This window comes from Castor canadensis, chromosome 7 (genome assembly GCF_047511655.1).
Source record: "Castor canadensis chromosome 7, mCasCan1.hap1v2, whole genome shotgun sequence".
NCBI lineage: Eukaryota > Metazoa > Chordata > Mammalia > Rodentia > Castoridae > Castor > Castor canadensis.
Window position 1 is genome coordinate 148,708,638 of NC_133392.1, and position 27,169 is coordinate 148,735,806.

Here is a 27,169-nt window from a genome sequence, read left to right on the forward strand (position 1 = left end):
TCGGCCCGGCCCTGCCTGCTGTAACCCTGGCAACTTCCCCAACCTCACGCTGTCCCTACCACCCTCCGTGCCCAGCTGTTGGCGAGCCCTGGCCACACTGAATATCTCTTTGGTTCTTCAAAACCATCTCTTCCACTTCAGGGTCTCTGTTCTGTACCCTCTGCCCAGGACATGCCCTTCCTGACCACCTCACCCCTGTCTGATTCACTCCTACTTTATGCTGCAGGTCTCAGTCTATCCTCTTCTCCAGGGACTCAGTTTGGGGTTTGAGCCTCCTCCTGTCTCCTGTTTCCTGTCACAGCATTTATCCAACCCTTTTGTCCCCTTGGGTTTCCTTGTCTGTTTCTCCTCCCATGGCTTCCTGTACTGGAAGACCCTTCCCTCTGTACTTTCCACCCCATAGGCCTCATTCCTTCCTGACAGCTGCTACCAGAATGACACCTTTTAGCTGTAGGCACAAGCACCTTTTCACTTCATATCCTGCCTGACTATTCTCCCACCACCACCACCTCTGGGACCCAGCATTTCCTGCTTTATTTAGATCTGAGTGTGAATCTTGGTTCCTTCCCTTCTTAGCTCTGTGACCCTGACCAAATTACTCAGATCATTTTATCATTATTGGTGCATTATCATCTGCCTCCTACCAGAACAGAAGCCCCTGAAGAGCCCCTGAATCGGTCAGTGTTGTCCCCTCCCTGCCAACCTGTACCCCTTGTAGTGTCTGTTGTATGTCTGCAGGGTCCCGGGCCTGCATAGAAAGCTAGGGGCTGGCAGTGAGTAAAGTGTGGAGTGTCTTCAAAGCTTCTGGTCTGTTCGTGTGCACAGGTGAACCACTAAGTGAAAACATAGTGTGATTATTAACAAGCATGATGCTGGGATAGAGGAACAGAGATACTTAGGCTGGGTGATCAGGGAAGGCTTCTCAGAGAGGGAGACATTCAGGCTGAGGCCCAATGTGACAGTCCAGAGAAGGGTGTTCCAGACAAGAAGAATAGCGGGTGCAATGGTTTAGAGGAGGGACAAGCGTTCTCTCCCTCTCTCTCCTCCTTTTTTTTTTTTCAGTATTGGGGTTTGAATTCAGGGCCTCACGCTTGCTAGGCAGGCGCTCTACCACTGGAGCCACTCTGCCAGCCCTGTTTTGTGTTAGATATTTTCAAGATAGGTTCTCTCGAACTATTTGCCCAAGGCTGGCTTCAAACCTTGAATCTCCCAATCTCTGACTCCTGAGTAGCTAGGATTACAGGCATGTGCCACCAGCACCTGGCTTAGCTCACAGAAAGACAGCCATTGTGGCTCAACCATAGTGAATGAGACAGGCAGGGGGCAGGAGATGGAGTTCAGAGGCAGACTGGGACTGGATCAAGCAGGACTTTGCGGGCTGTCACTGGGCATCAGGATCTCTCTTGTTGGAAGCTTTTGGAAATTTCTAAGCAGCCAAGCGGCACGGTTGGTATACAGACAAAAAGGCCATTGGGGCTACTGGATAGAGAATGCCTTGTAGAGGATCGAGAGTTGCATGGTGTGGAATAACCTAGCTGAGCACAGCCTGAACTGAGCTATTTGCACACGCAGCCCACGCCCTCTCCCCTGTGGTTAGAAGCAAGCCAGTACATGCATCTCGCATCTTGGGTCAGAAGCTGAGAACCAGCCAGGACTCCCCAGCTAGCAGCCCAGTAAAACACCACTATGGCTCCCCTGGTGATAGGTGCAATTACTGTAGCCATCAACTGATGTGCAGAGTTGATTAAATGGAATGTAAATCAGCCCCAGTGCTGCCTCAGACCCTGGCTTGCTCTGTCCTCTTTTCTCTACCACCATGGTGCAGCTCTGAGTCGGGCCAATCCACTTCAAATCTCAAACTCAGATTCCTGAAGCACCTACTGGAGCCCAGTGTTACTGGGTGACCTTGGTTAAGGTTTAAACCTCTCTGGGCCTCGGTTTCTCAACCTGAAACAAGGGGAAGGAAGATCCCTATTCTGCTATAGAGGCAGGAACTTGAGGTGTGAAATTAAAACTGATTTGGATCTTACCACTTACCGTGTGATGCCGGGAAGCTGTCTTGACCTCTCTGAGCCCATTGTAGAAGGGACTCATAATGATTTACATCCTTCTTAGCCTTACATGGTGGCTGGAAAGCACTTTATACATTGTTATTTGCTAAGAAAAATATGTTAGTTTGTTGCTTTTAACTACCATAGGTTTGTTTTGAAAACGAATGATTATTTGTGGGCAGACTTCAAGAACTCCTCTACACAAGTAATATTTTAAGAAAAGAAATTATCACTCAGCTGGATATGGACATGCTTGTGGACCAAGAACAGCGTGGAGTGCGGTCATTAGACTAGAAAGCTCTTAGCAATAGCACAATTACTTAAAACAGGTGGTGGCCCAGCACTTTGACCTTGGCTCTGTCAGTCTGCCGTTTCTGCCTGTGTGACCCTGGCTCAGTTACTTCTCTCATTTGTAAGCTGGAACATAGTGAGCCTTCTTGCCTTGTACTGTTGGCTGAGACACGGTGTGGTAAAATCACAGCCCCCATGCCCAGCGCCCAGGGACAGCTCCAGCTTGTCAGCTTTGATTATTTGTTCTATCTGCGCCGTGTGCCAGGCACCAACTAAACATTTCCTTTATTGGTTTGCTGATTCTTTTATGCATTCATTTCTTTCACAAACATTTACAGAGCGTGAGCCCCAAGTGGGCTTGGTTCTAAGTGTTTCACAAATGCTAACCCACGTGAGCTATCGTTCCTGTCTATTCCAGATGGCTGTGTACAGTGTCACTTGTTAGTGGCAAAATCTAAGTGCACAGCTGTATGCTGAGTTGCCTGGGGTCTGTTAGGTGGAGTCATATCCAGGTCTGTCTGGCCCTGAGTCTGCTGCATATCCCTGACTCCCTGTCATCTGGACTACACCCTTCCCTGTCCCCTTCCCCATGGCCACCACTCTCTTGCCCTTTATCTTGTCACATCTCCTCTCCCCCCTTCTCTTCTCTTCACCTCTCCCCCCTTGGGAGAGAAAGAAGGAAGGAGAGAGAGGAAGAAAGAGAGGGAGGAGACAAGGAAGAACCCTCTCCCTCTGCCTCTTCCTTCCTTCGCTGAGGTGCGACATACACAGAGGGCACAAATCTTACGTACACAGCTCACTGATTGCTGAACATGTTTACAAGCATGTAACCACCACCAAGCTCAAGATAGAGGACATTTCCATCAGCAGAGGCCTCTGTGTGCCCCTCTGAGCCAGCACTCCTCCCCCGCCAGCCTCTTCTGAACTCTGCACTGTCCACTGGCTTGAACTGTTCCTCTGATTTAACGGACAGAGTTCTACAGTGTGAATGGCTTTCTGCTTATTGTGTTGTTTATGGGATGCGTTCATGTTGTAGTCCATCCCAGAGTTTGTTTCTTTTATGGTTGTTGTTTTGAAATAGAGTCTCACTCTGTAGCTAGCCAAGGGTGATCTGGAACTCTCTATATCGCCCAGGCTGGCCTCAAACACATGACCCTCCTTCATCAGCCTCCCAAGGGCTGGGATGACAGGCGTGTGCCACCGCCATGCCTGGCTCAGAGTTCACTCTTTTTTTTTCATTGCTGCATAGTGTTCCATGGTATGAATATGAGACAGTTTATATAATATCCTGCAAGTGGGCTTTTCCAGTTTGGAAGTATGGCCATCCCTCGATATCCATGTGGAGTTGGTTCTAGAACCACACACAGATCCCAAAATCTGCCACTGCTCAAGTCGCTTATATAAAAGGGCATGGTCTTTATACATAACCCACACATGTCCAGAGTACACTTCACACTACTCACAGCACCCAGTACATGGAGGGTTATGTAATTGTTCTATTGCCTTGTTCAGAAAGGGCAGGGGACAGTCCATACATTTCAGTACAGACCCAAATTTTTCTCAACTATCTTCCATCTGCTGTTGGTTGGATCTGCAGATGTGGTTCCCACAGACACAGAGGACTGGCTGCATTGTGAGCGACGCGTCTGTGAGCATTCACGTGTTTTTTTGGTAGACAGAAGCCTTTGTTTCTTGCAGTGGATTGCTGGGCGCAGGGAAAATCCACCTTAGCCTCAGAGGGCACCGTCAAACCATTTTCCAAGCGGTCCTATCAATTCCCATTCCCTCCAGCAGCTCATGAAGTTCTGTGGGCTTCTCCTGCTTGCTGGCATTGCTACTGTCAGTCATTTAGGTTTAGCAATCAATGGGGGAGTGGTGACATCTCCTTGGGGTTTTAATTTCCATTTCGATGACTAATGAAAACGGTGTGGGACACCATTTTGTAACTGAGTGGCCCTTATGATGCCCTTTATCTAGTCAAGCCTTTTGCCCATTTTTTTAATTTGCGTCACTTATTTTCTTAATAATATGTAGGAGTTGTTTCTATACCATGGACACAAATCCTTTGTTGATATACATGTTAAAAATCCTACTCAGGGCCTGGCATGGTGGTGCACGCCTGTAATCCCAGCACTTAGAAAGACTGAGGCAGGAGGATCCTAAGTTTGAAGCCAGTCTGAGCTACATAGTGAGACTCTGTCGCAAAAAAAGAAAAGAAAATCACACTGAGTGTTTTCACTCTTAAAGGTGATGAATAGCAGTTCTTTGTTTTATTGACATAATATGTCAACCTATGTCTTTATGGTTGGTGATTTTTGCGTCCCCTTCAGGTGACGTTTGCTGCCCTGGGAAGCATCCTTCACAGGGCCGGGAATGGCCACGTGGAACAGGCCCAGCCAGAGGCAGCCTCGAGCAGCAGCAGCCGAGCCAGCCACAGAGGGGGAGCCCCGGCTGCCCATGGGCCGGGAGCTGACGGAGGCCAACCGCTTCGCCTATGCCGCCCTCTGTGCCATCTCCCTGGCACAGCTGTTTCCAGAACCTGAGCAAAGGTGAGCTCTCTGTCCCATAATGAAGGTCCTGCTTCTTCAGGTCCCACCAGGCACTACAAAAGGGTGGTGAGTCATGTCCTTGCCTGGAAGGGACTCGCACCCTTCAGGGGCGGTAAGACAGCCCCTCGTTCTGTTATGTCCTCATCATGCCTTCCCCAAGCACCTTTTGAACACTTGCTCTGTGCCAGGAGCAATTTGCCATCCACAGTGGGCATATGTGAATAAGACAGTTGAGACTGACTCCAGCTCTCCCTTCAAGTGGGATATGGCGTGGAGAGAGAAGAGATTTATCTGGTCAGGAAACATGCATTTGTTGAGCACCTTCTGTGTGCAGGGCATAGTACACAGCCCTGTGCAGGACAGAAAAGAGCAAGCCCTGGCCCCTGCCCTCCAGGGGCTTCCATCTAGGTGGGCACCTGACTAGCCAGGCTGAAGGTAGCAGGGGGCAGGGGGACAGGAGGAAGTGCCGGGAAGGGCTAGGCAGGGTACGTGGGAGCAAAGAAATATAAGGTGTAATGCTGCTGCTATATTTGGTGACTGTCGCTGTTGATGTCGTCTCCCATGCATATTCAAGTCAGATGTTCGGAGTCTAAAATAGCACTTTTGCTGAGAGTGTGGACTTTGGCCTCCAAGCCTACAAGGATGCCAGGAGGAGAGTTTGGAACTGTCCCAGGGACCTGGGACAATGACAGGGGTGAGGGAGGGCACAAAAGGGACAGTCTTTTCAGGGAGAATGGAGCTGACCTGGGGAATATGGGAGGTAAGACAGGAGCAGAAGCTAACTATGGCACCACAGGCGTGGGCAAGCGGAGAGCATGGGAGGCAAGAAGTGCCATTACCAGGACAGGGAAGAGCAGTTTGGGGACAGGAGATGATAAGAAGCTCTTGCATTGAGACACCCACGCACACACTTACCTCCCCCTATGCTTGCCCACCATGAATGAACCCCACTGGTGCCACGAGCTTCAGGGTTTAGGGTCCTTATCTTTGTCGCTCCTGTGGACAGAGCACACAAGCATATTCTTCTCCCTGGGTCACCTCCAAGAAGCCCTCCCTGACCTGCCCCAAGATCAGGGCATCTTTCTACCTGTCAGCCTTGACCCATAGCTGCTTCTCCCACTCCACACATACCCGGGTTATTCAGTGTCCCTGTCTTCATCTATAGAATGAGGCTAGTAACACCGGCTCTGCGGGGTGATTATGAGGATTAAATGAGATGGTGTATATACAGCAACCAAGCAGCACAGTGCCTAGCACATGGTAGGTGCTCAGTAAATGGTATTGGTCACTTCTTTTACCCTGACTTTTACTTCCTATGCCTCAGTTTCCTAATCCACAAAATGAGGACGATAGTGGAACTTACTCCTACCAGGCAGGCTATTTGGGGCTGCGAGTAATAAAACACAGTGCTAAAAGAGATTTATTTTTATCACTTAACAAGAAATCCAGAGGTAGATGGTTCTAGAATTAGGATTAATGGAGTGCCTCAAAAGGCCTTTGAGTTGAATTCTCTACAATTCTCTTGACTTCCCCTCTTGATCACAGAATAGCTGCTGCAGTTCTATACGTCACACCCTCAAAGGGAAAAGACCTAAGGCAGGAAGAAGGAGGGCAGGGAGGAAATCTTTCCTGGAACACACCTAGAAGGCTTCCTTTTGTGTCATTGGCTAGATTGCCCAAGCCTCAGCTACAAAGGAGTCTGGGAAAAAATGGATGTATTGCCATTTTAAACCTCTGTCGTGGGAGGTGTGTTCTGCCATTGAGGAAGAAGGGGTTGGGAATTACTGCTGCAGAGAAACAGCCACACTGTCTGCCCCAGTACCAGAGAGGGTGGCTGAGAGGGGGCATGTGTTGCAGCCCCTTCTGGCACAGAGCTACTGCCTGACGAATGCTGTGTGTTCTTATTATAAACGATGAAATACATGCACAAGGCCCTGGGATGGATCCCCAGCACTGCAAAAATATAATAATAATACTAATAAAAATGTTTCATCTTCCGTCTGATGGCTAGAGACCTCTCAAATATTCTATTCCCAAGCAAGCCCATTTCCCACCTCCTGGGAGAGCCCCACTCACTGTCTGCTCTGGCCTCTACCTGTGCCACACCTGGAAAGCCTCCATCTTCCCAGAAGCTTTCTTCTTGATAAGCATACTTGATAACCCCCTACCTGATAAACCAGTGCGTGTCCAGGGAAGCACCATGTGTACTTTCCTTGCATAAGTGTTTATGAACCTGACTGTGTGCCAGGCTCTCCTGGGCACCACCCCGAGGACACCAGGAAGTGAGTCGTTGTCTAGGTCCCCTCAACCCTACTCATACCCAAGTGCTGTTCTGTGGCCTGGCCAGTCAGTGGCCGGATGCTACTGCTGCGTGGCTGATCTGTTTTCTGAGGCACAGCATGGTTTTTAGAAACCTTCATCTTTTAAAGCCCAGGTAGGATGTTGGCTCCTGTTCCCTTTAGAAAACACACTGTGGCAGTTTTGTTCATGTGGGCAGAAAATCAACCCTCTAAAACTTTTATCTCCCCAGGCGCCAGTAATCCTAGCTACTTTGGAGACAGCGATCAGGAGGATCATGGTTTGAGGCCAGCCTGAGCAAATAGTTCATGAAACTCCATCTCCAAAAAATAACCAGAGCAAAATGAACTGGCGCTGTGGCTCGAGCGGTGAAGTACCTGCTTTGCAAGCACAAGGCCCTGAGTTCAACCCCCAGTTCCACCAAAAAAAAAAAAAAAAATTATCCCTAATCCATGCTATAAGGATCTCAGATGTTCTTCCTTATAAGTAATTTTTTTTTTTTGGAGACAGGGTCTCATTAGCCAAAGATAATCTGAAACTCACTATGCAACCCTGGCTGGTCTCAAACTCATGATCCTTTCTCAGCCTCCTGAGTGCTAGGATTATAGGCATGAACTACAATGCTCAGCTCCCTTACAATTAATTCTATTTATTAAAAATGTAGAACCAGGTGTGGTGGTACACAACTGTAATTCTAGCACTCAAGTGGCTGAGGCAGGAGGATCCTAAGTTGCCTGACACCCTGTCTTAGAAAAAAAAGAGAGAGAGAGAGAGAGAGAAACTGGTGGGGTAGACAGAGGTCAGCACACTCTTTCTGCCAAGGGTCATATATCTTAGGCTCACAGGCCATGGGGTCTGTGTCACAGTTACTCAATTTTGCTGTTGTAGCCTCAAAGCAGCCATAGATAGGAATGAATGTGGCTGTGCGTCAATAAAACTTTATTTATAAAAAAGAGGTGATGGGCCAGATTTCCAGGGTTATAGTTGCCAACTCTGGTTAAAAGGGAACTTTGGATTAGGAGTGAGGAAGGCCAGATTCCAGGGGAGGCTGTAGCCCTGCCCTGCTATGAGACACTGGAGACCTTGAACCTCTGCAGCCGGGTGCCCCACCTGTAAGGTGGAGAAGGATAATAGGGATGATCAGTGCCCATGCTTAGTGAGTGACAGGCACATGGTGACAGCAGTGTAGTCACCAGAGAGGGGCCATCTCCACAGTGTGTAAGCATGGCCGCTGGAGAAGGAGAGATAGAGGCATGGACTTGGAGCTGTTCTCTGATAGCTCTGGATCTGGGTTTCCCTATCTCTAAGGGGGGTGAAATAGAACCTCCCTCCCCTGTGGGGTTGGGGCAAGAATTCAGCAAGCACCCTGTGCAAAGTACTTAGCACAGGGACTGATCAGCTGTTCACGGTTGCTGTGGATTTTCATGTGTTAAAACCAGACCACCAACCACACTGCCAAGGGCTCACCTGACTATGACCATTTGGTAAATTGCCACACTGATATATATATTCCTTTGTCCATTAAATAAATACACAGATGGTACCTTATGTGTGCCAGGTGTTGCTCTAAGCATGTGACAGTTGAGTCCTTAGTTAGTCCCTCCAGCAAACTCTAGTTTCATCATTATCACCACTATTTCTTAGATTTAAAAAGCTGAGGCACAGAGAGGTAAAATAACTGATCCAGGATCACACAGCTGCTGGCAGAGCTGGGACTTGAACCAGAGCCTGTGCTCTTGACTCCTGCGCTGTTGTTACAAGATGCTTCTCTATGAAGATCCAAGACATTCTCACGGATAGCAGGCCAGGGTGCTGCTCTTGGCCCTGAGCCATTCTGTGTACCGATGGACCCCTAAATAATGTCCACCTCCCTTAGTCCTTCCCGAGGTCATCCCTGTCCACACCCATGTCATCCAGTTGATCCCAGTAAGGTTCAACAGTGTTTGCTATCTAATGGCAATAGTGGTAGATAACGTTTACTGCAGGTTCGCAGCTGCCAGGTGCCGTTGGGCATTTTATCTTCCCACCCACCTCCAAGTCTGCTATCATCTGCATCTAACAGCACAGGAAAATGAAGCTGAGAGAGGAGAACTGGTGACATGAGGCACTCCCGGGGGCAGCCTGGGTCCCCCAGGTGGGTGGACATCAGAGTGATTCTCCCTGTTTCCCACCACTGCTGTTGGTTACCTTGTACATTAGAATTGTGCATTTTCTGCATGCCCTCAACCAGCCTTAGGACATTGGTCTCTTAAACCCATTTTTCAGATAAGGACACTGAGGCACAGAGAGATCAGGTTACTTTCCCAAGGCACTGTGCCACTTAGCTCCCCTTTCAGGAGTGAAGGGTGGGCTGCCAGCCCTGCCTTGAGTTGCCTGTCTCCTTTGAAGCCTGCCTCAGCCTCAGAGAGCTGAGTACCTCAAAGTACCTGAGGTACCGGAGTCCAGTGACTGTCTGATGCCGCTGGTGGGCTTTCAGAACTCCCAATGGGACTGGATGACACGTCCCTGGAGATGGCTTCGCAGCTCCCTCTGCGCTGCCCTGCTCCCCTAAGACCAGCTTTCTAGCACCCATCACAGCAGCCGTGACACCAGGATTCAAACCCAAGCTCCTTACCACCCGTCAGCAGCCCTGGCCTCAGAGGCTCAACAATAGCTGCAAGGAATGGGATGGGTGGGCTGCATGGTATAAGGGCAGGTCCACCACCACCAGGAGCTGTCTGTGTGTCTGGGAGACATGTAACTTCCCTGCTCCCCAGATCCGCCCCCCCACCACACACACACTCTTATCCCCACCCAACTCCCAACTCCACAGAGGGTGACCTGCATCACAAGTCTGATGTGACTACCATGATTCCCAAAATGCTGTGTGCTCCTGCCCCAGCTCCTGGCCCTCCTCTTCTCTATGGTGGCCCTCCAGACTCCCCCACGTTCCTGCTGTAGACAGCAAACCCCATGCTGGTGCCCATGGTGACCAGAGGTGGGCACTCTTCCTCTGCACTTTGTCCACCTCTGCAAGGCCTGGTGATTTTCCAGAAAGCATGCTGCATCTGGGGGCTGCCCTCACCCATGTCCTCCATGGAGCTGGGGGCCTCTTTGTGCTGCTTAGCACTCAGTCCCTGCCTCTGCCCTTGGGCACCACATGGCATGGTGGTTTCTTTCTGCCAGCGTCTCCACCCCACTGTGAGCCTCATCAGAAACCACGTCTTCTTCCCCTTAGGGGCCTTGGCCCCCAGCATGGCCCAGGCCCCGGCGTGTGGCTCACCTGCCTCTCGAGAGGTCAAGGTTTTGTGGGAGCAAAAGGTAAAATCCACACCACCTAAAATTCAGTTTTGACCATCTGTATTTCCTGAATCACAGTCACCATTTTGGATGTGGCCACTGTTCAAGTCCATGGAACGGTGAGCTTTCCGGTTCCCCAAAGCTCCAGAGTCTAAGCAATGTCTCTTTCAGCTCCTTCTGCACAGAGCTTGTGGAGGGCCTGGTGAAGTGGCTGGAGTTGTCCGAAGCCGTCCTGCCAACCATGACTGCTTTTGCTAGTGGCCTGGGAGGCGAGGGAGCAGACATGTTTGCTCAGTCTCTATCGAAGGACCCCATCTTGAAGGGTGACCCATCTGTGATCACTCAGGTACACCTCACACCTGGGTGGCAGATGCTGGGAACTGGGGAACAAGTCATTTCCTTTCTAAGTCTGTCTGGAAATTGCTTCTAGTGGGATGGGTGGTTGCAAAATATTCCATACTTCTGGTGTGGTGGCTCATGCCTTTGATCCCAGCTACTTGGGAGACAGAGAACAAGAGAATGGTGGTTCCAAGCCAACCTAGGCAAAAAAGTTAGTGAGACTCTGTCACAGCCAATAAGCCAGGTACAGTGATGTATGTCTGCAATCCCAACTATGTAGGAGGCTATAGATAGGAGGATCGAGGTCTGAGGCCAGCTGTAGGCAAAAACTTGAGACCCTATGTGAAAAATAACTAAAGCCAAAAAGAGCTGGGGTTATGGCTCAAGTGATAAAGCACCTGCTTTTAGCAAGTGCAAGGCTCTGAGTTCAAACCCCAATACCACCAAAAAATATGTATGTATGTCTACACACATGTTTATACATATATATTCTGTCCTAATATATCGTGGTGGCGATCACAACTGATGTTGAGTTATCACTGTTGAATACTTACTGTCTATTTAATGCTCGTGTGGCAATTATGTGCCAGTACCTCAACAAAAATTAACTCATTTAATTCTCAAACTACTCTGTGAGTAGGGACTACAGGTGGAGAGTCCCCTATCCAAAATGCTTGCAAATGGAAGTGTTCCCGATTTCAGATTTTTTTCAGGCCTTGGAATATTTGGATGTGCATAATGAGATATCCTGAGGATGGGAGCCAAGTCTGTACATGAAATTCATTTATGCTCTGTACGGACCTCATGCACATTGTCTGAAGTAAGTTTATGCAGTCATTTTAATAATTTGGTGCATGAAATAGAGTTTCATGGTCTGGTATTTTCCATATGTGATACCATGTTGCTACTGAAAAAATGTCAGATTTTGGATTTTTTTAGACTAGGGAAACTCAACCTGTATGATCATCCCCATTTTGTACTTGAAAAAACTAAGGTACAGATTGGCTAAGTAATTTGCCCAAGGTCACACAGCTAGTAAGTGGCCGAGTCAGGATTTGAACCTTGAAGGTCTAATTCTAGAGCCTGCATTCTACTAAACTGTGGTGCCTCTTTCCTGAAGCTGCAGCTTTGCTGTGTGGTCTTTGGCATGTCAGTCACCTGCTCCTCTGCAGCTAAAGCAGGTAAAAGCTTGTGACATGAGTTGCTGGCGGCCATGTGCATACATGTAAAGCAGCCCCCTCTCCTCTTTACTTCACTACTGACGTCCTCACATTCTTGCTTACTTATATGCTTATTTATCATTGTTTTGAGACATGGTCTCGCTGCATAGCCCAGGCTGGCCTTGAACTCATGATCCTCCTGCCTCAACCTTGAGTGCTGAGATTACAGGCATGACCACCAGGCAGGTTTTTCTGTCTTGCTTCACTGCTGTCCTATAGGGCTGAGGGTTTTGTCCATCTTGCTCTCCATCCTGGCTGGAATCAGTAACTGTCTGTCACATGCGGTTACCTGTCAGCTCCTCATTGCTAACTTTCCTTTCCCTGCAGGATCTTCTGAGCTTCTCACTCAAGGATGGTAAGTTGATTTGCTAAGCTATGTGTATTGTGGTTGCAAGAGAAGCCAGTGACAGGTGCTGCCACCTATGGGTAGCCCAAGCTAGGCACAGGGAGGGTCAGGTAACCCTGTGTCCATGGTCAGCACTGTGTGACACTGTTTAACGTTCATTTCCTCTTCCTCTCACAAAGATCCCATGGTTCTTCCTCCTACATTGCTCTTGAATCTGACCCCTTCCCCATTACCCAGCACCCTGGACTTAACCACTGTCATGCCTTCCTGGATGACAGCTGGAGTCTGCTCACTGTCACTTTGGCCAGTAGCCTGTTCTCCAAAGGCATCTGACATGATTGTTCCCAATGCCCGTCTGGCCACTCTTGCCCCCCTGCCTTTGGACCGGCCCCAGGCTTTCACTGTACCTGGGAGGGAGGCCAGTCCCCAGATGCAGCTCTTGAGACACTGGTGGCCTTCACCTCCTTTTTCAATACAGTCTCCTCATCGCCATGGCCTCAGCCATTCTCCTGCCTTCTGAGCAGCTTCCTGAGTGCCCTGGACCTTCTGTGCCACCTTGGCCTTGCTGTCTTTCCCCTTTCCTTTCTCCCCACACCGCTCAGTCCCCGGGAGCCTCCCAGCCTGCTGGCATGGACCACAGTGCAGTGCCACTTCCTTCTGGGATGCTTTGGTGACTGCTTCCTCACTGTGGGGCCCTACCAGAGGCAAATGTCACTCCTGGCATCTCACACATCCTTGGCAAATATCTGTCAACTGGATCCACGAGCTACATCTTACTGCCAGTACTGGATGAGGAAGTTGGCTCGCTCAGAGAGGTTCGGCAATTTACTCCCCCAAGTTGCTCAGAGAGCGAAGTGCGGGTCCAGATTCGGGATTCCACCTGCAGTGCTTCCCTGGGGCCCCCTAACAATTACCACAAGCTGCATGACTTCAAGCAGAAGCTGTTCCCTCAGGTTCTGGGGGCCAGAAGTCTGGAATCCACAAGGATCAGAGTCCTGCACCCCTTTCAGTTTCTGTTTGCTCCAGCCTCACCTCACCAGCCACACGCACATCACTCCTGTGTCTGCCCTGGTCTTCCTATGGGCTCTGCCTTTTCTCCTCTCCTCCTTCCCCTCCCCTCTCCCCTCCTCATCTTTTATAAAGACAAGTATCCTTAGGGAAATTTCATCTTGAGATCTTTAATTTGATGATATCTACAAAGACCCTTTTACCAAATAAGGTTACATTCATAGGTTTGGGACACAGATGTGTCTTTTGGAAGACCACCATTCAACCCCTGTGCCACCTCTGGCTGCCTCAGGAGCATCTCCCACCAGTCCTATCCACCTTGTTCCCTCCCCCACCCCCACCCCCGCCACCTCCTCTCTGCCTAGGCTCCCCTGTTATTGCACAAGTGGCTTCTTCTATCTCCCTAAGCTGAGTTTTGGGACCAAAGACCTCTGACTGAGGCCCAGCTCCAGGGGTTCCATATGTCAGGTCCAGCCACTCACCTCCATACACCAAAGTAAGAGGCAAGTGGTGGTGACAGGCAGAGAAGGGAGATTTATCACATTTATTGCATGTGACAAGGATCACATGTGGAAAGAGGGAGGCAAAGTAACATTTCACCCCATCTTCGGGGGCACTGACTTGAGCATTAGGTTTCAATAGAGGAAGATCTGAGGCAGAGGGAGAGAGGTACGCATAATTAAATAGTCCCAGGCAAAGTGTGGCCTGGTTGATCATTACCTCAGTCCTGGTTCTGTGAGGGGTTCTGGAGAAGTTGTTATCACTGTCATCACTCGGGAGCAATGTGGTTCCTATGAAATGATTGCTCCTGCTCCAGGATGCAGCCTCATCTTTAGAGTAATTGTCCTCATTTCGGAGTGGTCTGTTCTGCCAGACTCTGCTGTTCTTTCCTTGGAGGTGGTTTCGTTTCCTTGTCATAAAGATGTTTTCAATCAGTCCTGTTCTTCCTTGGAACCCAAGGTTCCTGCAGAAGAGAGACTCAGAGCAAAGGAGACAGGTGCAAAATGGAGGGAGGGATGTCAGGCTTTTCTCCTGCTTGTGGGCTCAAGTGAGGAGTCAGTGTGTTTTAGCAAAGGCAGTTTCTAGGTATCTGGTATAGGAGAGGGTAACAAAATTGACAGTGAGATACCCCAGTTGCCTTCACACCTGGGATAGGGACAGACACCCTGCTGGTGGGAGGGGAAGGAAGAGCAAGAGCACGGGCTCAAGAGCAGGAGTAGATGAGAATGAAGGTGAAGCAGGTGGGCTCTGGGCCAGGGAGGGGCCAAGTGGGTGAGCTGGGGAGGGGAGTGCAATGGATTTCACCTGGGCTGGTGTGAGGACCACAGTCTCAGCCAGGATGGTAGAGGGTGCCAGGGAGAAGGACCCCTGGGGCACAGACAGCAGAATTGCTGACAGACCAGGTGTCGGGGATAGAGGAGAAGGACCCTGCAAAGTGACATCTGAACTCTAGAATTCCAGTTGCTGGATGCCAGCTCCAAGGGTGTCAGGGTATTTGTCTGGAATTTGTCTCCGATGAGTCTTTTATGCATAGTGGTGGTCAGAGACCCTAAAAGAGTCAGGAGCTGAGATGTCCTAAAACCAGTCAACATGGATTGCTTTCTCCTGCTTGATGCTAAGAAGTGTTTATTCAGTACCAAGGTGACAGAGCACCTAGATCACCCTGCTCAGAGTCTTCTGGTTGAGGACAATAAATTTTTTTTTTAAAGACTTCTAAGCCCCAACTCCACCCAGTGTGGTCTGTGTGTGGTCACACACAGGAACTCTGTTAGAAATGCAGAGTCTCTGGCCCCACCCAAGCCCGTTGGTCCAGGGTCTGCTGCCAGCAGGAGCCCAGGCAGTTCCTGGTACCCCACAGTCTAAGAAGCACTGCTCTGAGGCTCCACCTCCAGTGTAGGTTTTTGGTCCAGGATGTGCCATTATGACAGAATACCTGAGAGTGGATCATTTATAAAGAACAGAGATTTATCTCTTGCAGTTGTAGAGGCTAAATTCAAGGTCAAGGGGCCAGCATCTGGCAAGAGCCTTTGTGCTGCATCATCTCATGGCAGAAGGAGGAAGGGCAAGTGGGGTGAGAGTCTCACATGTGAAATCTAGAGCTTAAAAAAAATGGACATGGGCATAAAAGGGGTGTTATAGGGGGGACCAGCAGGAGGTAGGAGGAGGAAAAGGAGGGGAACATGATCAAAGCACATTGCATGCACAGATGAAAAGGTCATAATGAAAGCCATTTTTAAACATTGCAAGAAAGTATTAAAGAGGGGATGGGGGAGAAGGGAGAAGATGGAGTGTGACTGATAAAAGTACATTACATGAAATATCACAACGAACCCCCTCACTTTTTTGTACAATTAATATATACTAATAGAAATAATTTTGAAGGGGGGGGCACAAGAAAAAGAGAGCGTAAGAGGGATCCAAACTCATCCTTTCCATGATAACAAACCCACTCTCGAGATGAGAGCATTAATTCCCTCCTGGCTAAAGGTCCCACCTCTTAACACTGTGGCATTGGGATTATGTTTCTAATACATGCTTCAGGGGGACACATTCACACCATAGCAGACCTCCTCCATCCAAAGAGACATTTTTGCCCCATATCTTAGAGCTAAAGCAGACCTCACGTGATTTGGGCCAGCCTCTGTGTTTAGCAGAAAAGGCATTCATTGAGTCACGCTTCTGCTCAGCAGGGGGCCTGTGGCTTCTGAGGGCGAGGTGGGGTTGGCCTGAGCACTGCTTGCTCATTTGGGGCTCCTGTTGGGGGCATTTTGCACTGCACTCTGCAGTTTGCATTTTCAGGGCTGTGTGGGCTCATGAGTTGTCACCTGCATACCACCAAGTGTGCCCCAGTCTGCTGTGAGCCACCTTGAGACTGGCTCTTGCAGAATAAGGGAGTGGGCTTAAAATGGCCCCATCCCTGGTGCTTCCTGCCCCCAGGGGCTTTCTGACTGGCAGTGTCTGAGCCAGCCTTGCCTTTTGCATTCCTGTTGGGAAGCATCAGTGCTCTTCGAAATTCTTTTTAATTTGTAAGATCTTTGGTTCTAAGAACATAGTCAAAGAACTTGTAAGGAGGTCAGTGTCATAGATAAGCCAGTTGTCCAAGTCCTTTCTCATAAGTTCCATGAGGTCAGAGCCCTTGTCTTGCTTGTTTACCATTGTCTCTGAGCATCTGTAACACTGAGCGATGCATGGTGTACATTAGTATTTGTTAGAAGGTGGGAGAAAAGCATAGAGAGAGGAATGGATGTAATGATAGATGGAGGGACGGATAGATTTATAGAAGGATTGGTGGAGGATAGATGGATAGGTAGATGACAGCTGCAAGGATGGGAAGAAGGGAGAAGGAGAGAGGGAGGGCAGAGAGGTGGAGGAGCAGAGGATGGACAGATGGCCTTTCTTCAGAGGATGAGCTTAGATCTAGAGCACGGTGGTTTGAACATCACCCTCCTCCTCCACAAACTGGTGGGGGAAGGGCACACAGCAAGGGAGCAGGCTCTCCATGCCACAGGATTTCCCCCTGGCATTAGAAAACCCCATTTCTCAGAACTTCCTGGACGGTTGACCTTTACTGACAGTTTGGGGCTCTTAGTCACAAAACGATGCCATGTTGGCAGCTGGGTGGAATTGTTTGCAAGTGCTAATCATTTTCTTATCAAGTAGCAACCTGAGAAGCTCTTGGCTCACACAGCTGTAAAAACAAGTCTTATGTTATTATTATATTTTTTTTAATCTGTCAGGGTTTGAACTCAGGCTTTCGTGCTTGCTAGGCAGGTGCTCTACCTCTGGAGCCACGCCTCAGCACTAAAACTGTCTTATATGACACAGGTAAACAGTCTAAGCTGCTAACTCCAACTCAACTCCTCTCTGTTGAGGTTGGGGCTGGATAATCCTCTGTGATGGGGCGCCCTGTGCACTCTTGGGTGTTGAGCATTCTTCTGGCCTCTACCCATTAGCATTTTCTGAATTGCAGCAACTACAGTTGCCAAATAGCATGTAGGAAAAAAAAAAATGTGGCCGGCTCAGGCGGGGCCGGTTTATTAGCACTCAGTCATTCTGGATGCTCTTCAGGCCTGTGTATAGATTGTGAATTTCTGCCTAGCACGCAAGCCTCCAGTCAGCCACTGAAATGCGTGCTGTTGTCCCCATTCCCAGGAAGGAAGTTAAGGTCCAGGAAGAGTTTCAGGATTCCATCTAAGGCAAAGTGACTCTCACTGTGAACTCTGAATTGTGAACTCTGAGACTTAAACTGAACCATGATTTTTACCAGCTATAGTCGTACTTCTGAGGGACCCCAGCAGGTTCACACCCATGAGCTACAGCAGGCCACACAGCACACTTGGCTGTTCTTTCTGCAGAGAGCCTTTCTTACTGGATGGCAAATCCTACCTCCCCGATGAGCCAGAGGGGCTGACTTGTAAGTCTTTGGCTGTCCTGAAATACAGCTATTGTGGCCCAGTTGCTGAGTTCGCTTATCAACACCCTTGAAATTTGGACAATCTGTGATCAATCTTGAACAGCCTGGTTCATCCATCTAGCTGTATGCCCTGGCTCTGTACAAGGCACTGGGAGTAATTCCAAAGACTGATACTCATCGAGTGCCTGCTGTATGCCTTGGCTCTGTGCTGAGTGCTTTCTTTACAGGTCCTAATTTGTTTAAGGCTCACAGTGCTCCTGTGGCTCAGTGGTAGAGTGCTTGCTTAGCATGGGGGAGGTCCTGGATTCAATCCCCAGCACCACCGCCACCACCAAAAAAAAAAGTATTCTTGTCCTGTTTCACAGATGAAGAAACTGAGGCTCAGAGAGGTCAAGAAACATACTTGAAGCCATTCAGCCAGTAGGTAGTCAGATGAACATTCAAATCCAGATCTGTGTGACAAGGGCTAATGTTTCTGCCTCTGGGTTCCTTTCTTCAGTCCAGAGGGCATCCCAAAGGGAAGAAAGTAACCACAATCTCTCCCCAAAGGTCAACCCCAGACTCATCACCCCTGCTCCCACATATGGAGATGGAGGCCTGCCCACAGTGGAGGCTGACTTGGTATTTTTTCAGTGGAGACTACCTGTTCCCACCCCCGGGAAAGTGGTGGAGTTGTTATCCTAACAACCGGCTAGGCCTCGGCACTCACACAGGTTCCAGGAAGCGTTACACAGTTGTGTCATCAGTACAGTGACTTGCCCCCTTTGACATTAGAGAGAATCAGGGATTGAGTTCTGTATATTTTGAAACTCTATGACAAGACTGACCCAGAAAAGCTCTCAGTAAATTCCCATTTTATGAAAGACCTGGGCTTACACAGTTTGGACCAAGTGGAAATTATCGTGGCCATGGAAAGATGAATTTGGGTTTGAAATTCCTGATACAGATGCAGAAAAGGTAATGTGCCCACAAGAAATTGTAGATTACATTGGAGACAAGAAGGATATGTATGAATAAAATATCAGCGAGGACTCAGATGATAGCAGCGAGTGTCTGCAAGGGAGAGTACAGCCTGACATTGGAGATTTGGCATCCACTCTGTTGGACTTGTATTTAAATTGTTTGCTTTGCCCTTTGAAAATAAATCTGTAAAACAAACAAACAAAAAAAAAACAACAACAACAAAGAAACTAACAGCTGGCCATGGACTGGCATTCAGTGCCAAGCTCCAGGGACGCTGCTGGTCCTTAGTATGTAGTATGGTGCTGGGCAGTGAGGGCCAAGGTCAATGGCTTCTGTAGTGGGAGGTGGGGGGAGGGTTTGTGGATTTGCCTGGGCTCCAGCATGAATGCATAGGCCAACTCCAAAATGCCCCTAGGGCTTCCCAAACCAGGGAACCTGTTGGGTTCCAAGAACTCGCACAGTATGTGTTTGTGTCAGGGGTGAGCAAAATCCCTGGGTCTCCTTGCCCCTTCCTCCATCCCACCTCACTTTCCAAAGAACTGGTGACCCAGGTGACTTGTCACTTTTAGGAGTGCCTGTGGCCCATGGCATAGGGCTATCCCTAGGATTGTGTATATACCCCATTTGCACAGCTGGCCATGGCATTGTCCTAGAGCCCCAGATGCACTCCACTTTAGGGGATTTGCCTTTAAAAGGCAGCCACAGTGGGATGAGCAGAAGTGCTGGCATCAGACAGTCCTGGCTTATAATCTAAGCTCTTCACTCTCGGCTGTGTGACCTTGAGAAAGTTTCTTGCTCTCTCATTTGCAAAATGGGGCATCATAAAGCCACCCTCCTAGGTCATCGGGAGGATCAGAAACCACGAATGAAGCATCTTGCATGGTGCCCAGATGCTCGACCCCTTCCTTATAGAGGTCACAGAAGGGTCCTCCTGCTCACACTCCAGCCCCCGGGCATGAGCACAACCACACTGGGAAAAGCTGGCCTCTGTGGGAGGAGAACACACTGCTCTGTTTCCTGGAGTAGGAACCTCTCACTTTGGAATCACCTGGGCAGCCCCTCCCCAGGCTCCCGCAGGTAGGGCCTAGGAGCCCGAGTTTTCATGAGTGAAAACCCAATGATTTTATGCATACTCAAGTTTAAGAACCACCATCCCCATTTTAGGTCTCCAGATTTTCTACTGTTGGGCTATTTCAAGTCCACTTGACCCTGGACTTTTGAAGGTCCCTGCCTGAAAGGAAGAATAAGCACTCTGAGATGGTCCCTTACATCTCCCAACCTGGAAAGGACCTTAGGGGACCAGCTCCTACCCTTAGTCCAAAGGCGCTGTCCCAGACCCTGAACTGGAATGGGAGCTACTCTCTGGAGCAGCAAGGGGGCTGATGCTGACTAGAGCCCTCCTCTTCTAGGCAGAACACTCACTGCCTCAAAGTCTAAGATCAGGAGCTGACCCAGGGTCAGAAGGAGGCTGGATGGTAGGAGCCAAGGCCAAAAGCAACAGATGGAATCAGGAGAGACATGCAGATCTGGAAGACCATGTCCAGAGCTCTTGTGGCTTTGGTTTCCATGAGACCGGTGTATTCAAGGACAAACTTCCACAGCAAGACTTCCCACTAGCTGGGTGAACCTGGGCAAGTGACCACAGCTCTCTACACGTTCCTCTTTCAGATGAAGTTACTACCAGTCCTCACCTCTTCAGGAGAGTGGAATAGTTCAAGAAACCAAGGTTGGGGGTATAGCTCAGTGATATTATGCTTGCCTACTGTGCACAGGCCTTGGTCTCAATCACCAGCCCCAAAGTGGATTTGTGGACCAGAAACACAGGTCTGTGGTCTGGCAGGAGAGTGAAGACCAAAGAGCTCCAGGGTCCCAGGTAGCCAGGGATTCATTATCCGATTTATCTGCCTCAAAGCTCAGCTCCAAGATCAATAGCCCAGTCACCAAGGTCCTTGAAATGACCTTCCTCAAGGCTGAGGGACAGAGCCCCATGCCTCATAGCACTCCAACAATACTAATCGCCTGAGCACGTGGCAGCCTGTATTCTAGAAGCTGTATCTCTGCGACCTTGACCGATGGAGTAGGTATTAGCAACTACTTATAATTGCCACAGTTAATCATCATGGCCAAGCCTTGGTTTCCACAGCTTGATTATCACCTGGGTGCAGCAGGTTTGGCTTCAAAGGAGAAGCCACACCTCTGTGGACCGTTCATTAACCAAGATGCAGACATGTGTGTTCCCTCGGCACGTAGACGGCTCCCCAGCCAGGAAGGGAAGCTGCCGAGGGCAGTGTGCAAATGCCAGCTGATCTAGGAGACTGTGACTGACTGTGAGGACCCTTGGGTAAGGCAGGAACTGATCGAGGGGGCTCAGTCATGCTGTCTCTGCCATGGAAACCTGCAGCCAGGGAAAGGAGGGTCCCCTAAGCCAGGACTCAGGAAACCTCACTCTAGCACTAAGGACCATGTCTAGCCAGAATACCTCTATTGCTTTTTTTGGGTGTTTTGTTGTTGTTGTTGTTTGTTTTTTGGTGATAGTGGGGATTGAACTCAGGACCTCGAGCTTGCTAGAAAAGCACTCTGCCACTTGAGCCCTAATCCTTTTTGTTTTTAGTTTCTTTTTCATATAGGATCTCACATCTTTTGCCCAGACTGACCTCGAACCTTGATCCTCCTGTCTCTACCTCCCGAGTAGCTGGAATTACAGGCATGAATCACCATTTCTGGTCAGGAAACCTCAATTTTGACAGACTTCTCAGATTACTCAGATGGCAGCCAGAAATGGAAATTAGCATTTCTGATAACTCATGTCTTCACAGAGTCCTGGAGGGAGGCTGATGTATAATAACTGAACGCCAAGTCCTATGACTTTCTCTGTCAAAAAGATCCAATTTTGAGCTTTTAATAAGCACTCCACCCCAGGAAGTTACTAGGGTTGGATGTCCGACTGAGTTAGCTTGTGATCTACACAGACAATTGCATGGGGGAAGATGCTGTAGAGGAACCAGGTAGGACCACAGACCCACAACAGAAAAAGTGATCCAGAGAGGTCAGAGAGGAAGTGGTGGCTAAGCCTCATCTTGGGAGAAAATAAAAGCTCAAGGCTTAAGCAATAGATAGAATCAGTGCCCTTCAAAGATATCCACATCTAGGCCAGGCATAGTGGCACACATCTATAATGCCAGCTACTTGGAAGGTGAAGTAAGCCCATACAAAGATAGTGAAATATAAGCTAAAACCAAAAGGGCTGAGGGTGTAGCTCAGATGGTAAAGTTCTTGCCTAGCCTGAGTTCAGTCCCCAGTATCAAAAAAAAAAAAAATTCAAATCCCTGGATCCTGTGGCTTTGCTACACAGCAAAAGGACTTTGTAGACTTTGTAACTGTGACTGAATTAAACATCCTGAAGTGGTGACATTATCCTAGGGTATCCAGGTGACCCAGTAGAAATACAAAGATCTTTTTGTGAATAGGAGGAAGAAGTGTCAAAGAAGGAGGCATGGTGGCAGAAGCAGAGGTTGGAGCCATGTGGCCAAGAGCAGAAGAAGCTGGGAAAGTCCAGGATCTCTCCTAGTGTCCCCTAGAGGAATGCAGCCTTACTAACACCTTAATCCTAGGCTCTCTGGCCGCAGAGCTATAAAAGAAGAAATTTGTGTTATCTCAAGCCTCTGGTAATTCATTACAGCATCCATAGGAAAGTTAGATAGCTTAGCTTGCATGCAGTACTGCCATAAGTGATGTGTACTTATTTTCTCAGTATCAAAGGGTACAGTGGGCCAAAGCCCTTTAGAAAATCACAGGGTCAATTAAAACCAAGACTGTCCACTTGGAGACTTACAGGCACTTGGGGACAAAGCAGTCTGGTGCTAGGGGGCACTGTTGAGGAAAGGAGGCAGATGGAGCCAGGCATGTCTGGCTCTCATAGGATTGTTATAGGGTTTGAGCTTTTGTTAATTGCACTGCTATTAACATGTCTGTGCTTAAAACCTAAAGTAATTCTTTGTGTTCTCTCTTTTGAGGGCACTATGATGCCAGGGCCAGAGTCCTCATTTGCCATGTGACTTCTCTGCTCCACGTGCCCTCGGAGGACCTGGATATCCTTGAAGAGACATTCCTTGAGAGCCTAAAGGAAACCAAGGAGGAGGAATCTGAGTAAGAGAGCCCTAAAGCCTTTGGCAAGAGCCGCAGATGTCCACTTAAGGGGACTTTGCAGATCACAGAGTCCCCTCCCCATCGAGAGATGGCACAGTGAGGTGGAAGGAGTGCTGGACAGAGAGTTGCAACTGTCCCTGACTCACTGTGTGATCTTAGCAAGACATTTGTCTTCTCTGGGCTTCAGTCCTCGTTTGCAAGCAGAGAGACTCAAATGGCCAATTACTAAGGGTGGTGAATCAGTGACTTTAATATCCAATGGCCCTGACACCCTACTCTACCTCAGGCTCTTAGGAAGCCTTGTCTTTGGACCCAAGTGAGCTGGGTTCAAATCCTACTTCCAACACCCAACTGCTATTTGACTTCGGGCAGGTGGCCTCCTTTCTCTAAGCTTCAGTATTCCTATCTATAAAATGGGAGTAAGGATAGCGTCCTCCCAGAGTCATTGGAAGACAGGAATAGGAACACATTGTAAAATGCTTGGCCCAAGGCCGGCACATGGCAAGTGCTGGGTGAATGCAAGTCCCCCCACCCCTGCTGCATGCGATTATGCATGGTTAAGAATGTGTACAGGGAAATTAGCTCAGTGACTTGGCCAGAGCACAGCTGTTTGGAGAACACCTTACCTAGAATCTAATCCCAGTGCAATAAATCAATCCCAGTCGCAGCCTAATTGTGGGCTGCTGGCACCAGGGATGTCTGCCCGGCCCTGAGTTTTGCTCATCTACGATGACTTTCTTTGAACAACCTGGTTGCTCCAGTTCAACCCAGCTGGAGATTTGATCCTGAAGCCAAGTTCAGAGCCAGAGCCACCCTTCCGCCAGAGTTTATAGGGCAAAGGGAAGGAGTATTGTTACCTTGAGAAAGAAGGAAACAAAATAACCTAAGAACATTCTTGCTTTGACTCCAGAAAGGTGTCAGTGAGGAAACACCTTGGCCTAGGCAAATTACCATATTTGCAATGGCTGACCAGGTTCTTTGGATAGGTTGGAAATTTGTAGGGTCTTATAGGCATTAAGATTAAGGAGCCTGTCCGTTATTGTTTGGAAATCTTATCTTACCAGGAAGATTTGTCCTGATAATATAAATAAGTTCTGATAATATCAGAAGTTCTAACACAGCTCAACTCCTGTACTTTACCGTCAGTGTGATCCTGGGCAAGTATTTAACTTCTCTGTGCCTCAGTTTCTTCTCCTACAAAATGGGAATGATAATAGGACCCTTCTCATAGGATTCTTGTTGGGCTGAAATGAGTTCAGTGCAGTTATGCATGCAAAGTGTTTCAGGTGGGCCTGGGACGAGTAATCAGTCCACAAAGATCATAACTTGCTACTTGTTAACAGAACTATTATCATTGTGATTATTACATAGGATGCTTTCCCCAGAAATGTGCAGAGACCTCTCAGATTCTCACTGTGGTCTCCAGAAGTATCTGAGATCCAGGGGAAGCCTAGCAACGATTCAGCTTAGAGACCTGGTTCTCAATCTGATTCTGCTACTAATTTTCTGTGTGGCCTTGGGAAAGTAGCTTGCCTTCTCTGGGTACCAGCACCAGTTTTTCAATTAGGGAATCAGATTCTATGTAGATTTCTTTTAACTCTTTTTAATCTTTCTGTTGTGTTTCTGTGAGGTGAGCTTATGTGACGCGCTGGGGTTTAGATATGATCACACATCCTGCTGTTCTTGGTCCCCTTCTGAAACCTGAGGACATCCAAGTTTCCCTTGCTTATTGAGTGACCTCACCTCTCTGTGCCTCAGTTTCTTCGTCTCTAACATGGGAGCAATGGTAGTTTCTCTATCAGAGGGTTGTTGGGAGGATTAAATTAATTACCTTTCATCAAAAGGCCCAGTGAACATTAGCTGTCTGATCTGTGGCACTGTCAGTGCCAGGGTGACTTTGATGGCAGCTTGGGGTCTGACCCAAGGTCACAGTATGACCTTGGCCTCCATCCGTGGCTGACATGAACCACCAACTCAAGTTCTTGCCTGGCATTCTAGAACATGAGTGACTGGCCAATGGCATTCTAGAACATGAGTGATGGGCTGCCATCGTGTCTAAGCACAGAGCAAAGTCCATAGCAGGGACAAAGCTGTCATTTAGATTTAAAAGTCTGATTTTTCACTTCCAAGGAAAAGGAAGCATTCTAGATGTGACTCAGAACAAACTTCTCTTCTTGTGCACTGGATGTTGAAGTTCAGTAAGTCCATTGAAGTTGTTGCAGGAGTGAAACACTGTGATAACTGATGACTACCGGGAAACTATTCATTCTACACAGAAACCAATGATTAGGATTGCACAAATACTTAAATAAAAAATAGGGAAATAGATTATCAATTCAGCCGACTGTCAGGAGAGATGGAAGTTTAGCAAAACAACAATAGGAAAGATAACTTTTTTCTGATCAAAAAGTATTAGTAAGTATTCAGATAACAATACAAAACAGAAGACTAGAGATTAGAGCATGTCAGCCATCTAATCTTTGTAACTGATTTGCTCTACTAGCATTCGTGCGTTTAAATTGCACTGCCTTCAAAAACCATATTTACATTTTGGTTATTTTACTCTGTTCTAGTCAGGATCTTCCTCTCCATCAAACTCAGCCAAAAGTGATGACTGACTGGTATCATACATATGCAGACATCACTGTAGGAACAGTCTACAATTGGTAGTAACCATCATGAAAATTTTCTGACATTTCACATTTGTTCTGTTGTTCTAGAAGTTTCTATTTGGAGGGTGATTACCTGTATTCTGTCTACATATTTTTATGTCACCAACATTGCCATTCTGTGCCCTTGTGTTCCCTGAGTTGGGAACATACCACTGCAGGAAGGTCACCTCCAATCAATTTTGGAATAGTTGGATTCTATGTGAGATTCCCAGAGCAAGCTGGTGGGGTTAGGGGGGATGTGAGCTGGAGCTGGGTGACCCAGCAGCACCAGGTTTGGGGGTCCCTGGTTTCCAGCTACTTTCCAGTCAGTGTTTGTTGAATCTTGGTGCCGGTGACTCACAGACCCACACCGTTCCTCCCATTTCGTGTCCCTGTCACGTGTTGTCAGCAGATGGATTTTTTTTCCTCAGGCCTTGGACCCCACTGAAATCCAATAATTCCCAACCTCCCTGTTTGAACTGAATGATCATTAATTGAGGGTCAAAGTGTATGGCAACCTCTGTTTAGACGGCAATTATTGTGGTAATGAGAAGATATAGCAACAAACACATTCAAGTTTGCCAGTCACTGTGTATGAGTCAGCTCACGGAGTCCTCACAGCTCCCCTTAGAGCCAAAGGCCATTATCCCCATCTGTCGGATGAAGAAACTCAGGCATGACACGTAATCTGTGTGGTCACAGTGAGTGGGCTGTATCCGCCAGAACAGATAACAAATGACCAGGAATCTCAGCAGCTTGCAACGTCAAAGGTTTATTTCCTATTCATGCTATCTCCATTGCAGATCCGCTGTGGCTTTTGTCCATATTGTCTTGGTTCTGGGTTCCAGGTTGACATGGTGACCCCTGTCTGGAATAATGCTGGTATTGGGTCACAGTGAAGGGAGACATATCAGGCCCCAGCACTGGCGCTTAAAGATTCTGCCAGAAATGACACTGACACCCATCACTTTCACCTGTGTGTCATTGGTTAAAGCTGGCCCTTAGTTGTCAGATGACAGAACAGGGATGTACCATTTCTGCATCTTCGGATCAACAAACCTAGGGTAGAAAATACTTATTTAGAAAACTTTGGCCAGGCCTGGCATGCCTGTAATACCAGCCTTCAGGAGACAGAGGCAGGAAGATCTCAAGCTTGAAGCCAGCCTGAGATCCTGTCTCAAAGTCTCAAAAAAAAAAGAAAGAAAGAAAATTAGTCTATACTGAATGTGTTCAGCCTTTTTTGCCTTGACATTATTCCCCAAACAATAGAGTAAAACAATGCTATTTACATAGTATGTACATTGTATTAGGTATGATGCATAATTTAAATATCTTTCAAGTATGCAGGAGGATATCTATAGGTTATAAGTAAACACTACACTATTTTATATAAGCAATTGAGCACCTGTAGATTTTGGTACCCTCAGGGGGTCACAGAACCAATCCCCCACCAACCCTGAGGGAGGAATATGGGAGGGGGATGACTAAATACCTGACGTTCAGTGATGCAGCAGAAACAACGCCCCCCCCCCTGCCCTCTCCCCCGACACACATAGCTTTTGAGGTTTAGGTCCTCACACAAGACCCCTCACTCTTGGTCATCATCCTCATCCC

General features: G+C 48.2%; 1 protein-coding gene across 6 annotated transcripts in view; it reads left to right on the forward strand.

The window, feature by feature from the left end:
- Tmco4 (transmembrane and coiled-coil domains 4) overlaps nt 1-27,169 on the forward strand; it is a 100,961-nt gene that overhangs the window by 12,868 nt on the left and 60,924 nt on the right. For 4 of the 6 annotated variants that reach the window (XR_012450097.1, XM_074081162.1, XM_074081161.1 and 1 more), the window contains exons 3-6: nt 4,673-4,891; nt 10,640-10,814; nt 12,355-12,382; nt 22,772-22,904. Coding sequence is in view for 5 of the 6 variants with exons in the window: in XM_074081162.1 (XP_073937263.1) it covers nt 4,716-4,891; nt 10,640-10,814; nt 12,355-12,382; nt 22,772-22,904 (512 nt within the window). In the remaining variant the exon portion in view is untranslated. Of the gene's footprint in view, nt 1-4,672; nt 4,892-10,639; nt 10,815-11,289; nt 11,628-12,354; nt 12,383-22,771; nt 22,905-27,169 lie in introns of those variants that run through there. The other 2 variants (XM_074081163.1, XM_074081164.1) reach the window with 2 other exon arrangements.